The following is a 13,421-nucleotide window of genomic DNA, read 5'->3' as shown; positions in this document are numbered from 1 at the left end:
TTAGGAAACCAAAGTTTGTTGTGTTGGCTGCTCTGGAAATCCAGTGTGTCCAGAGAAAAACCCCTGATTGTCTCCCAGGAGATTCACAGCAGCAGTCATTCCCATCACGAATGGAAACAATGCAGTTTTCAGTTAACTCTCTAGATTTAGGTATCTTAGTTGATTTGCCAGCTAAAAGGGGTTTCTGGGGTTACACAGCTGTGTTTCCATTATATGCATCATTAAGGGTTTCTGTCAAACCAGGTGCTATAGTGATACACATATTTGAACTGGTTTTATGAAAGAAATAAATAAATAGTAATGCTTTTTCCTTCATTAAGATAGGAGAATCCAATTTTTTCCTGGCTTGGAAGGTAAATTGGAAGTTTTACTAGCAAAAGCAGTGGATTTTATTAAAAACCTTCAATGTGCTTAAGCTTTGGCAGAATAACCCTGCAACCAACATAGAAAAGCTGTTAATTTTTTTGCGTGGTTCAGTCTTTTGTGGTAAAAAGTAACAAGGGGAAGTTTGAATGTTGTGAGACAACCTTGAATTACTTAGTCTGTAGATTAAATAGCAAAGTCTGCTAGGAATGAAACACCATTACTGAGAAACAACTGTGATGGGTGCTAGAAAAATACCCTCATCTGAAATCTGGTTTTAATCAAAAGGGGAAAACCACTTTAAGTGCAACAATACCTGAGAAGTGTTACATTGTTCAATTCAGGTTATGTTTTAGGTAGCCAGTAAACAGGCCCATCATAATCTGCACCCTACATGAGATGTATCTTTTACTGCCACAGCCACACCTTCCCTGCTAATGTATAAAATGCATGGACATGTGAGAAATACAAAAGGTGAGGCCATCAGGAGCCTAAAAATGTCCAGTTCTGCAGCCCCAGCCCCACCCTGTTCTCTAACTATTCCAGTACATCCACTACTTCAAAGGGAGTTCGCTATGTCTTCTAAGCCTTTGCTGAATGGGGTTCTCAAAGCTGACAGCTTGGCTTTTCTCAGGAGGAGTTACAGCTCATTCCATGGTACAGATCCTGACTTGCATGATAATGTTTGTTGGGGAGTGCTTTGATTTCAACTCAAGATCTCTGGAGAGGATGGAAAACCTTATCAGGAGCTGCTGTTCCTAAGTCCTGCCTCTGAGCTACTGCTGTGGTCACAGTGTGAATAGGTGGTGAAGAGAATTCCCAGCAGAAGCAGTTCTGCACCTCCCTGTCTCAGTGTCCATTTCACAGACTTGCCCTTTGTGTTTGGACAATGCAGAACCTTAAATGCAGCCCTGTGAAGAAAAAGCACATACTTTTTATTTATCTAGGCATAAAAGGTGAAGAAGGATCGTGTGGCCTGCCAGGTCAAGATGGGTTACCTGGGGCACCTGGACCACCAGGTGACCAAGGGAGCCGAGGAGAGCAAGGATATGCTGGGCCACAAGGTAAGAATGGAGCATGACTTTGGGGGAGAGATGTGTGAGGTGATGCACAGACTCAGTTTTCTCTCTGCTCCAATTCCCACATGGATACATCCACCTCTAGCCTGAGATTCCATGACACCTCTTGCCCCCTCTTAGTTCAAGCAATGGCAGTGACATTTGGAAATGATTTCATTACAAGACCTGTTGGGAAAACATCCGTTATTAAGCGGAAAGGTGATTAAGCACCCATGCTCAGACAGCATATATCAATAGGCATGCATCTCTGAGCCAGGGCTAACGGGGCAACTGTCTGGCAGTAATTAAAGTTGTATTTTAACTGTGACTGCTCTCTAATAAATTAAGGGTTTAATACATATGTGAGCAAGGGCCATCGACTGTTACTGCAAGGATTCAAATTCAGTCCAGATGTTCTGCTTATCCTAGTGAGTAAGTCTGGGAAATCATTGCCCACTTCAGTTCATTTCTTAATCCATACACCACAAGACAGAGGCACAATAGAAAAGCCAAGTGCCAAGCATTCAGTGGCAATCTAATTAATTTCTCTTCCTGAAGAAGGACAACAGAAGTCTACTTGTGTCTTTATTGCCCATGACAGCCTTGAAGTTGTATTACACTCGGGAATTTCTTGTTGAATGTGTAACACACGGCTGGTGTGAACTTTTACTGTATGTTATACAAGTAAATTTCCTTCACCTTTCTCCAAGGTCCACCTGGCCAGACTGGTGTTCCAGGACAACCAGGGCCCCAGATTAGATCTGCAAGTGGATTCTTGCTTGTCCTTCACAGTCAGTCAGACAGAGAACCACTCTGCCCACAGGGGATGCCAAAGTTATGGACTGGCTATAGTCTGCTGTACCTGGAAGGACAAGAGAAAGCCCATAACCAAGATCTCGGTATGTATTGTATATAATTTCTCTCCAGCTAAGGGATAATATGGTGTTATCTATACAAGGAAAGACAAATCACATGGAGCAAGCTATAGAACTGTCAGTTCCTTATTTTCTACAGACTCAAAACTCATTTACAATGTTGATAATAAACTTGGTTTTGCTGCCATATTGTCACCCATTTAAAATGGCTTTCTGCTGCTCTGCAATTGAACTGAAAAGTATTTCTAAGTAATTTTGACTTGAAGGTGGAGAGATGAGTGGTCTATTTCACTTATCCCAGCTCATTTTAGGCTGCCTTTGAAGTCACTGGGGAGAATTTCCTAGGTCAGAAATCTCATTTGGCCACTCTGAAATAACTCCCTGGAAGATCTGCTCCTTTTTTACAGGAGACACAACTTGGTAAAGAGCTAGTTAAGTTGGGTAAGTACATTTGGGCAGTACAAATAAGCTTTACAGGTAAATTATGCATCATGTGTACAGCAGAATAATCCTATGCTTTTCAGAGTCAGAAGCTAATATTTTTGGAAAAGCCAAATTTCTTCCAGAGACAGCTCTTTTTGATGCCTTGGGTCATTTCTTCTCTGTCTTCTACAATTCTGACTAAAATTATATGTCTAAATAAGCTGCCTGACTTGCAGCCTGAGGAACTGATTGGTGGCAGTTTGCACAGCAAAAGTTTCCTAAATTCTTGTTGACTTGTTACAAAAGAGTCAGAGAAGTCTCTGAGGAGGAAAGATCAAGGACCTAATAAGCTGAACAAAAAAATAAGTGTTTAAAAGAGCAATAAAAAGAGCTATTTTTAGAATAGCAGTGATGTTTTAGAATGTTTTCACTATTGTGTGTTTGGCATTCCCCAGGAGAGCCAGTTGCTAACGGAATGCCTCATAACAGCTGTGAAAATAAGATTCAAAGAAAGCAGGGTCCTTGTCTCCTGTGTGATTTTGCAGGCATTTTTCCTACTCAGGCTGCTCCAGATCCTTCATTACTACTGGAATAGAATATTACCAGTGATAAACAAAACTGGCTTCTGTACAGAAATGTCACATGTCTTTAATGAAGGTGTTTGGGTTTGGGGGCATTACAGAAATAACACTTCACACACCAAGTTCAAGGCAGAACTTTGTGCAGTGATTATTGCTAACTAAATAGGCCATCATGGAACTGTTCTAAATTCAGCCCTGGAAGAGGTTCATCACAGCAGTATGCACTGGTCACTTCTTGGTTCCCACCGATGTCTGCCTGATGAGAATTTCTCAGGAATTTCATTTCACTTTGGGAGTCTGTGAAAGCTTTCTGGAAGGCAGTAGGACAGCTGTTGAGATTTCAGCTTAATGCACTGCTAGCAATGGTTTGTCATACTTCACAAAAATGTTTCTATTTATCAGCATTGTCATTTAGTTTCTCACTGCTCCTAATGAGTTTGAAAATAGCTGATCACCTCTTGCCTAATTTATTTTTCAGTGTTGGCACAGCTAAGAAATATGTTATCATAACTGTTTCTCATGGTGACAAACTACATCATGTTTAAATATCAGATTGACACAATTAAATATTACCGGTCAAAGGAAGATACTTACTGGTAATAGGTCTCTGTTTTTCATGTAGATATTTTAGTAAAGGGCTTGGGAGGTTTAACAGCTGTGGGTTACCTAAATCCTGCTAAAATACATCATTTTGTAGCACCATTGGTCAGAATACAATTTTCAGTTTACCTAGGAAGTGGAATAATTGGCATCACTTGCTGTTATTTCCAGGTCTAGCAGGATCCTGCCTGCCTGTGTTTAGCACCATGCCATTTGCCTACTGCAACATCAACCAGGTGTGTTACTATGCCAGCCGCAATGACAAGTCCTACTGGCTGTCCAGCGCTGCCCCGCTGCCGATGGCGCCGCTGTCCGAGGAGGAGATCCGGCCGTACATCAGCAGATGTGCTGTGTGCGAGGCCCCAGCACAGGCAGTGGCACTGCACAGCCAGGACCAGTCCATTCCTCCCTGCCCACTCAACTGGAGGAGCCTTTGGATAGGATACTCTTTTTTGATGGTAAGAAAGTGGGTGCATGACTATATAGACATGTTTCTTTCATCCAGCTTTTGTATTCTAAGGGTTCAAGGATTTTTAGCTCTGAAAAGTAAATTATTCAATGTCTAGCAAACATTAAAGAGGAAAAGTCACAAGAAACAAGACAAAGGTTAGTTCCAAATTGCTGAACCTACCTTTAGCTACATATACTGTACTCAGAGACTTAAGATACACATTTCTTAAAATTACAAAGGTTTTGCCTCCTTGTCTATAATAAACAATGGGGTTTTCATATACAAAGACATAGTTTTCAGAATTAGAGCCCCAGGACATTTTAATGCCATCCTCAAGTTACATTTGCAGCAGTTTGGATAATGGCATCGTTCTGAAACAACTCCTTCCTTCACTTTGTTAAATACCTGAAAGTTAACTGAGCCAGTTCACTTAACTCTCAAAGTGAGACTTTGAGATTAATTTATTACAGAGCAAATTAAGATTTTCTCCAGCAAAAGAATCTTAAGTCCAATTTAAGATTACAAAAAACTGTACAGTTAAAAGTAAGTAGGGAAAAAGACAGATGAACATAATTTACCTATTTTTCATACACGGTTACCAAGTTGTCTCTTTGCTCTTTCCAGCACACTGGATCTGGTGACCAGGGTGGTGGACAGTCCCTTATGTCACCTGGAAGCTGCCTGGAAGACTTCAGATCAGCACCATTCATTGAGTGCCAGGGCCAGCGGGGAACATGTCAGTTCTTTGCTAATGAATACAGTTTCTGGCTGACCACCGTGATGCCTGAGTTGCAGTTTGCATCAGCCCCCCTGTCAGGGACACTTAAAGAAGGACAGGAGCAGAGGAAGAAAATCAGTCGATGCCAGGTATGCCTGAAGCACGGCTAAGAAACAACCCAAAAGCAGGCAGCTACAGAGGGAGGCTCACAGGAGGATGAGCAACGTGCTAAAGGTTTAAACAGCAGCTCACGTTTGAATCTGTGTGAGAAGTGTGCAGCACTGTTCTCTTTGTTGGAGTGGAAAAATGAGACAAAGATGAGGGATCTGTTGAGCCTCATCCACCCATGTACACACATACACAAGCAGCAAAATCTGGTGTAAAATAATTAAGAAAAGACAAAACTCTGTCCCATTGGAGTCCACTGCTGTAATGTACAGGGAACAAGGTGGGTTTGAGGATTGAGTCAAGCTGGGAAGAGCAAGGATGCCATACCTGTTGTGCAAGAGAATGGATTTCCTGTTAGAAACTGCATTTACAGCAGGATGAATATTTACATGGCATATTTTAAGTATTTATCTATACCGATAGAAATGTGCAAACATACCAATGTCAAAGCCCTGTAGCTGAATTTCCCAAGCTAAAGAAACCTTGCACTTGCTGTTTCTGAGGGAAGGGAAAAATGCAATTGTTAAAAAAATAATGTAACAATAAAAACAATTAAGATCAAAGTCTTTTACCACTGCAGTACTGAACCAGACTCTAAAAGAACTGTTAATTGGGCTTTCATTTGCAACTAAAAGCTGCAAATCCATTTAACAGCAGATTATGTAAGAAAATAAAATTAGCTGAGATAACAAATCTGTAAAACCCTGTATTTATATTTACAATTAATTTCTAAGAGCAGTTACATTAAATTATTAAACTCTAATACAAGTTTCTGAATAAACAAAGCAATTTCTAATATTAATTAAAAAGACACAGTGACATGGTGATAAAATGGGTGAACTTATCTGAGTGATAAATATAAGAACTGTTAGGACAATAAATTGTGTTCATTTTATGCCTTGGTTTGTAAATACACAAGAGAAAAAAAAAGCCATCACCATTAAGATCCTTGTAGAACAACAACTCTGAAACTTTTTTATTTTTTAAAGCACAACTGTAAAACTGTTCATATCCTAAAGCACTAATTACCTTTTGAAAAAAATGAAACCACATTTGTAACTCCTTCATTCATCTGTAAAACCAGAACCACTCAATGTTCTATATCATGGGGAAACATCTGAAAACACAGACTGCAAATGGAGAATCCATCATGTGCAGAAAGGCCACAAATGCTCCTTTTACCACTTAAAAAAGCTACGTTTTACTAGGATGGAATCAAATGCTTTTTCCAGCACTTTTCATTTCAATTTGTGTTCACTGAGGTGCCCCCAGCAAAAGGATTTTCAAGGAAACTGCAATCCTCATCCAAGGGTCCTAATTCAAAGCAAACTCCCTCTGAAGCCATCACGAGTACAACAGGCTGATCAGCCAATTTGAAAGCTGGATACACAAACTCAAAGAGCAGGAAAAACAGACATTCCAGGCTCAGCCAGAGGAAAATAAAACAGTCAGAGGATAAGTCCAGTCGAGTGTAAATACATCTGACTGTGCAACTTCCTCCTGACACAACCAACCAAACCTCTCTGATGTGCTGTTCCTATGTGGTGGTCGACTGACTGTGCTCTTTCCCCTGGGCAAGGGTCAGGAGCCCTCCTGGGGCATTCCCACTGTGCCAGGGAACATTTCCCTCTGGTCCTGTGTCTGCTGGGACAGGGCACACCTTGGGTCACTCCTGACTGCACCTGTCAGACCTGACACTGGAGCAGGGGCCAATCCCTGCCATTGATCCGTATGCAGGAGTTCCATCCCCTCCTGGGGCAGTATCCCACAAGCAGGGAAGAGCAGCTCTCCAGTCTGACACAAGCCCCAAAGTCTCGACTCTGCCAGGGGCTGAGCAGCTCAGGAGCTTCCTGTGGGAAGAAAGCAGTGGGTGGAGAGGAGCACCAGTGCTTAGGCACCTGTTCTCCAAGGTGTGCATGCTGTGTTTCCAAAAAGGCCTCAGCCAAAGGCAAAGGGCTGGGAGCTGCAGCTGCTGCTCACAGTCACAGGAACAAACACCCAGGGGCTCAGGTGATGGCCCCATTTCCTGAGTGCATTTAGCTGATTCCACACTGGGGTCTCGTTTATGAGCCTCACCTCACCGTGCTCACCAGCTCCTCCATCACTCATCTGCAGCCTCTTTTCAGGTGAGAACCTCTGGGGAGGAGCTGTGGCTTTCCTGAAAAGCAGAGCAGGGCTTTTGGTATAAACTGCACTGAGGTAAACAATAATCAAAACTTTATATACTGTGTTACTGCTAACTAGGTCATAGGGACAAGGTGAAGGCAAGCAAATAAAAAGAGTTTTTGGAATTGTATCTGTGTTCACCTAACTTGAACAAATGCACCAAAAAATCTAAAACATAAACAAAAAGCCTCACCAGTAATTTAAATAGGCCATTTCACAGCATTTTACCATGTTGCGCTTTTGTTTGCTTTAAAAACATCACACAACCCCATATTTGTGTATCATTTTGATACAGGGTTTTTGCAACTGTGCCAGTTCCATTTTACTATGGTCTGTCAGAACATATATAGGAAATGTATTTTTAAGCTACTACTGATTGGTCAGATATTTCATAAGTGTAAATTCCTGTTCCATGTTCAGCTAACTCCATAAGGCATTGGTCAGAAATACTGTACTAATTCAACATGAAATTGCAGATAAATTGCTTAATATTACACAGCAAGTAAAACAGATCAAAGTATAAAGCAGCAGATACTTTAACTCTGCAATCATCTGTCCAGTGACTATAAACATAAAAATTATTTTTAAATTATTCCTAGGGAACCTATTTTTGAAATTAAGTGTGAAAAGGCATAGCTGAAACTGTTAAAGAGTAAAAACACTCCTAAAAGCAATGGCCTTGTGCTGGGCCTTGAAGTCCAAATTACTCTTACTATGGCATTCCAGAGTCTGGATCTTGTGCAGGCCTGGTCAAGAAGTGAATTTTATCCTCAACAGCAGGAAGGATATTAAGAGCAACACAGAAAATGATGCTGGCTGCACTTGGAGGTCACTGAAACTGGAGCCACTTGGGGTGAACTGCCTTGGAATTAAACTCAGAACTAGTGATTTCCAATGAGATTTGCTTGTCCATCACCCTGGCAAACCAGGGCCACAGGGAACGTCCTGGTTCTAACTCAAGGCAAATCCTCAGGGCAGGTGGCAGATTCTTGTCCCTCACATCCCTGTGCATCAGGATTTCTAGAGGGTAAGTGGAAGAAAAACACTGCATGGCATAAAACCTGATCTGCTCACAAGAAATGTGGCCATTATTATTTCATTTGATTCTTTTCATTACAAGGAAGGAGATGCACAAGTCCAATACTGAAAATGTCTCTTGAATCAAGTCATCTTTTGGTGTATTCAGAGTGTGTCAAAAGGGAGAAACTAAAGCAAAACTTAAAACTGGTATCACTCATTTTATAATGGTGCTATGCTGTAAAAATGGTATTTTTTTTAAAGAGTACTTCCAATTCATCTGTGTACAACAGAGCTTCTGTTTTGGAGTCCACAATCCACATGCATAGAACAGGTATCAGAATGAGAGGACAGCAAAGATGCCTCAGCTCCAGACAGAGATGGTGCTAGGCTGGGACCTGTGGGCTGACACAGGCTCCTCCAGAAGCAGCACAGGGACCATGGCCAGGCCTTGCTGCCCCAGGTCCCTGCTTGTCCTGTGCTGTGAGCTGTCAAGGGTGGGGAGCTGGTCCTGGCTGGCAGCCACACATCTGCCCAGCTGCTTCACCCTCCAGCAGGACAGGAGAGAAAACAGGGGGAGAAAGTTTTCTTGCTCTTACTTGTTGGAATATAGATGGGGAAATCACTTACCAAGTACTGTTGAGGACCAAACAGACACAACTCAGGGAATTCAATTTATTATTTTGGGGAAAAGGTTGACAAACTTTAACATACCTTTCCTCCAAGTTTCGCAGGGTCAACTCACTCCAGGCCCTGCTCTGCTCCCTTGTTGCCACAGCAATTGTCAGTCAGTCCCTTCAGTGAGGCAGGGGGCAGCCAGAAGCTTCTTGGGGCAGGTTTTGTTCCAGGTACAAAGTGGCTTCTCTGTGCTGCACCTGCCTTCTCACTCTTCCTGTGCTCTGACATTGTTGCTCCATGGGCTGCAGTCCTTTTGTGACAGTACTTGCACTGGTATGGATCATCCCCAGAATCACTTTATTTTGTGCAGCAAGTTTAAAACTGGTCCAGGGATTATTCCAGGGTAAACTCTTAACCAAAAAAACCCCTTTCTCCTACTTTGGCTGGTTCATGAGCACCAGAGGAAAACAAAAGTAGTATCAAAACAGTCAAACACCAGATTTCCTACAGTCCATACATTTTTTGCCTATATTTAAGGGAAATTAAGCAAACCTTTTATCCATTAACCCAGATAGCTCACTTCTTTGAGAAGGATCTCCCTAAAGCTTTAAAGCACACTCTGGAGTACATTGAATGTGCTCTGCACCACACCTGCTCTGGGCACACAGGGCCAGGCAGCAGAGACTGTGCCAGTGCTCCAACACATCATGTGGGGCCACACCAGCAGCCCTCAGCAAAGCTCTGGCTTGTACTATCACCCAGATTCAGAACATAAACCACAGCCAGCTGGGACTTGGTTTCTGTTATTCCACATGGCCACTTCAGACCAACACCCCAGACTCCCAGCCCTTCCAGGCAATCCTTAAGGAACTTGTAACTGCTCAGTGGCCATGCACAGACAAATGCTGCACAGATGAGGACTTCTGTTCTAAGGCTTGACTTGCATTAGAATGTCTGAGCAAGACAGAAAACAACCATCCAAGGCCATGGGGAGGAGCTGTAATGGGGAACAGTTGTTTGCAAGAAAAAGGATCTCTCCAAAGCCAGCTGTGAGAGGCAGCAGTCAGGCAAGGACAGAGCTCATCAGTCTTCAAAACAATAAAAAAATTCTGTCAGCTCTGGTAAGAACTTTCCAGCAGGTGAAGCAATTGCTTCATCAAACTGGAGATCTATTTCATGACTGGATCTGATTTCAGAAATCAGCATTTTTAACTGACCAAAAAACAAAAACAGCTGCTGAAATTCCACCCACCTGAACCCTCTGGAAAACTAGCCAGGTGGAGAAAAAAATCCCCAGCAGCACTCCAACAGATGCTGCTCCATATTCATATTTAACAGCTTTCCCCTTTCCTAGTCACTTCATCCAGATGTTCCAGAAGGTACTGGAAGTTCAATTAGAGGTGACATTTTATAAGTGCAAAGTAAAAACAACTCCATATTTATCATTCTGGAGTGAACCTGTCCAACAAATACAGCTCCTTCATGTAAGGCAGCTCACTCACCTCACAGCACAGCTCACCTCATGCTTGACCACACACTGCCCCACTGCTTCACAAAAACAGGCCTGAGCTTCATGGGATTTGAAATTCCACATATTTAAATGTTTTCCACAGATTCACTGAAGTAGAAATGCAGAACGTGAGGAAAATCCCAACCAAGGGTTTCCAAGAAGGAAGACCTGCAGTAAGGTACTACCATAGAGACTCTCTGTTGTGTCCCTGTGTTACTCCTGCTTGGTTTATAGCAAGAGTTGGAATGAACTCACTGACATCAAGGTTCAGCTTGGCAAAACAAAGTTTCAGTACACAGGAAAACAAGAACTTTTCCAGAATTTAGTATTCCATGTGCATGACAAACATCACTCCAAAGGGATGCTTTCATTGAAGTTCATTTCATTTCACTTAAGTGGAGAATGCCCAAACCATATCAGATTTGTGTGGAAAAACTGTCTGTCTTTCTTCCATTTTTCCAGCTCCTCAAAGATTAAATGGATATCTGAATTTATTGTAAGACTTCTAGGAAGCTTGACACACCTTCAGAAATAGCTCCTATGACTGAAAGCTCAGAAGTGTTAATATTTTCTTGCCTTCTGAAATCTGGTAAGAAATAAGAAATAATTTTTTTTATATAGGGAACAATGAGAAGCTTATAATAAACCCATGCAATGATTCTGTCCTTCATGTCTGCACACTCCAGAAGCCACAGCACAAACACCAGAATCTGCTCTCCAGCTGTTGTTTGGAAGTGTGATCCACACAGTCCCTCAGTGCTGAGCCAAAATGGGCACAATTCCTCAGCCATGGAATCAGAGGGGAAAATGAGAGCAACCCCCATTCCCATCCCTCCCAACAGCAGGGAGGGCAGCTGGACCCAAACTCCTTCCCAAGCTGTCCACTGTGCCAGGCCAAATCCAGGCTCACACCTCTGGAGTGCAGCTCTGGGGAGAAGCAGCAGCTTCAAAGGTTCAGCAGCTCTCTGTTATTATATAACAGCATATACACACTTGGCACATAGGGGTATCATCATTAAACAGAGCAAGGCATGGCCAGAGAAAGTGACTACAACCTATTTGTCTGTATAAAAACTGTTTTCTTGGTATTTTAGGGGCCATTTTTTCCCTTTAGGAGAAGTGGTGCTGCCAGGGAAAACAGCACACTGACATAAAACCACAGACTTTGCCTGTGCTTAAAGACAAGATGGAAGAGGGAAAAGAATTTTAAAAGCTAAACACAGTTATTTCATCACATCTTAATTCTGGGATGTGAGAAACCCTTATTTATTAACAGCAATATGTTAGGTTGTTCAACCATTAAATTTCAAGAATGTGCCTATTAACAAGTCTGCTGATTAGGATTAATTAGGGAGTGGAATTTCTTACATGGTACCTGATCACAGAGTTTAGAGGAAGTACAAAAAACTCAGAAGAATTCACAAATCCTACAACAAAGCAATCAAACTGCAGATGCTGAAATATTTTATACAAAGCTACATTTGCTTCAAGAACCCTTACCGGTCAGGCAGTGACCAGGGCCAGAGAAAAAGCAAGGTCCAACACCCACCTGGGTAACTGCCTTTAATTCTTGTCCCTGAAGAGACCAAGTGCACAGAGCACACTGAGGATTTATCTGCCAATTCTGCCCTCAGCAGTGCTCTGAACCTAAATTCACTGGGATTTTAATGGCAAATATCCTGCTGAGGACTCACAGAATAGTTTGGGATGGAAGGAGCCTTTAAAGGCCATCCAGTCCAACCCACCTGCAATGAGCAGGTGTTAATAAACCTTCCTACAAACCTACAAATACTGTAAGTAGCAGAACTTTTCAATAATCTAGCCCCAAAACTTCCCCTCAATTAAAAAGAAACAAAGTTAGTCCCAATACAATAAATCTACCCCCTTGGTATCACAAGTCTTAATTTCTAACATGGCAGCAGCTCTGTCATTACACCTTATTAATTACTGCAATTAAAACCGAATAGCTTTAGATGTTAAAAAAATATTTATTTCAATTCTGTATACAAAAAAATGTCAAAACAAGTGAATATTTATTAGTACTGACAATTTTTGTGACTATTTAATGGTGTGTATGTCTCAGCTCACTTTACAAAACCAAGTCCTTATAGAATTTTAATCAGGTTTTTGATTTTCCTTAAGTATCTCTTTTACCTGACTAGCAGCACATATGCTTTTAAATAAGTATATGCTTATATATATGTATATAAGTATGCTTTTAAATAAGTAAAATATCAGAGCTTAACACACACAGTATGTTACACTGCAAGTTTTGACCAGAATATTACAGGATTTCTGAGGAGCCAATGCTACATCTTTATCATTTACATCCAATTATTACCTGCTGAGAAAAATATGCAGGCTTTTGAGAATTATATTCAGTGAACATAAACTTGGTCTTCTGTAAAAGTGTCTGCTGTTTTATTCTATGACTATTGCATATATACAAAACCAACCAAGCCCAAGAACACACCAGGAATCAGCATTTGTGTATGTTTGTACCTGGAGTCCCATTGCAGTTGTGCCTATTGTGTCCCAAAACCCCAAGCCCAAAGTGTGCATCCTGATATTGTGCTTTTCCCAGCAAACAAGAGCTTCCCCTACATACATTAGCTACAAACAGAAAGAGTAGGTAGCATTTATGTAAAGAACACAGTGAAAAAAAAATTCCCTTTAGGATGTTTTTCTGTATGAAATAAACAGCACTGTTTTTTATATTAAAAAAAAACAACCTCATAGAAAAGTAGACTTCATAAAGCACAGGTTGGTGAAACCCTTAAACTGCTTATCCTAATCCTGTACTCCATCAGTGCTGATGAGGAGATTCCAACAGGTCTGTGCCAAAGGCCAATAACCAAATTATTCCTCTGCAA

General features: G+C 41.5%; 1 protein-coding gene and 1 long non-coding RNA gene across 3 annotated transcripts in view; one reads left to right on the top strand and one right to left on the bottom strand.

Annotated features, from left to right (window-relative positions):
* The window catches only part of COL4A4 (collagen type IV alpha 4 chain), a 63,275-nt gene extending 57,345 nt beyond the window's left edge, over nucleotides 1–5,930 (top strand). For both annotated transcript variants that reach the window (XM_015637530.2, XM_015637529.2), the window contains 4 exons: nucleotides 1,311–1,427; nucleotides 2,132–2,320; nucleotides 4,072–4,358; nucleotides 4,976–5,930. In XM_015637530.2, coding sequence (XP_015493016.1) covers nucleotides 1,311–1,427; nucleotides 2,132–2,320; nucleotides 4,072–4,358; nucleotides 4,976–5,239 — 857 coding nt within the window. In that variant the 3' untranslated portion in view covers nucleotides 5,240–5,930. The remainder of the gene's footprint in view (nucleotides 1–1,310; nucleotides 1,428–2,131; nucleotides 2,321–4,071; nucleotides 4,359–4,975) is intronic.
* Nucleotides 4,777–13,411, bottom strand: LOC117244839. The gene is made up of 2 exons (XR_004498638.1): nucleotides 9,135–13,411; nucleotides 4,777–7,395 (listed from the first exon to the last, which is right to left on the bottom strand). It is a non-coding gene; the product is annotated as an uncharacterized LOC117244839 (long non-coding RNA).
* Between the last annotated feature and the right edge of the window lie 10 nt (nucleotides 13,412–13,421).

The sequence above is a fragment of the Parus major genome, chromosome 9 (assembly GCF_001522545.3).
Source record: "Parus major isolate Abel chromosome 9, Parus_major1.1, whole genome shotgun sequence".
In the NCBI taxonomy this organism is placed as follows: domain Eukaryota; kingdom Metazoa; phylum Chordata; class Aves; order Passeriformes; family Paridae; genus Parus; species Parus major.
The sequence above is the reverse complement of the archived record's forward strand: the minus strand, read 5'-3'. Positions and strand labels throughout refer to the sequence as shown.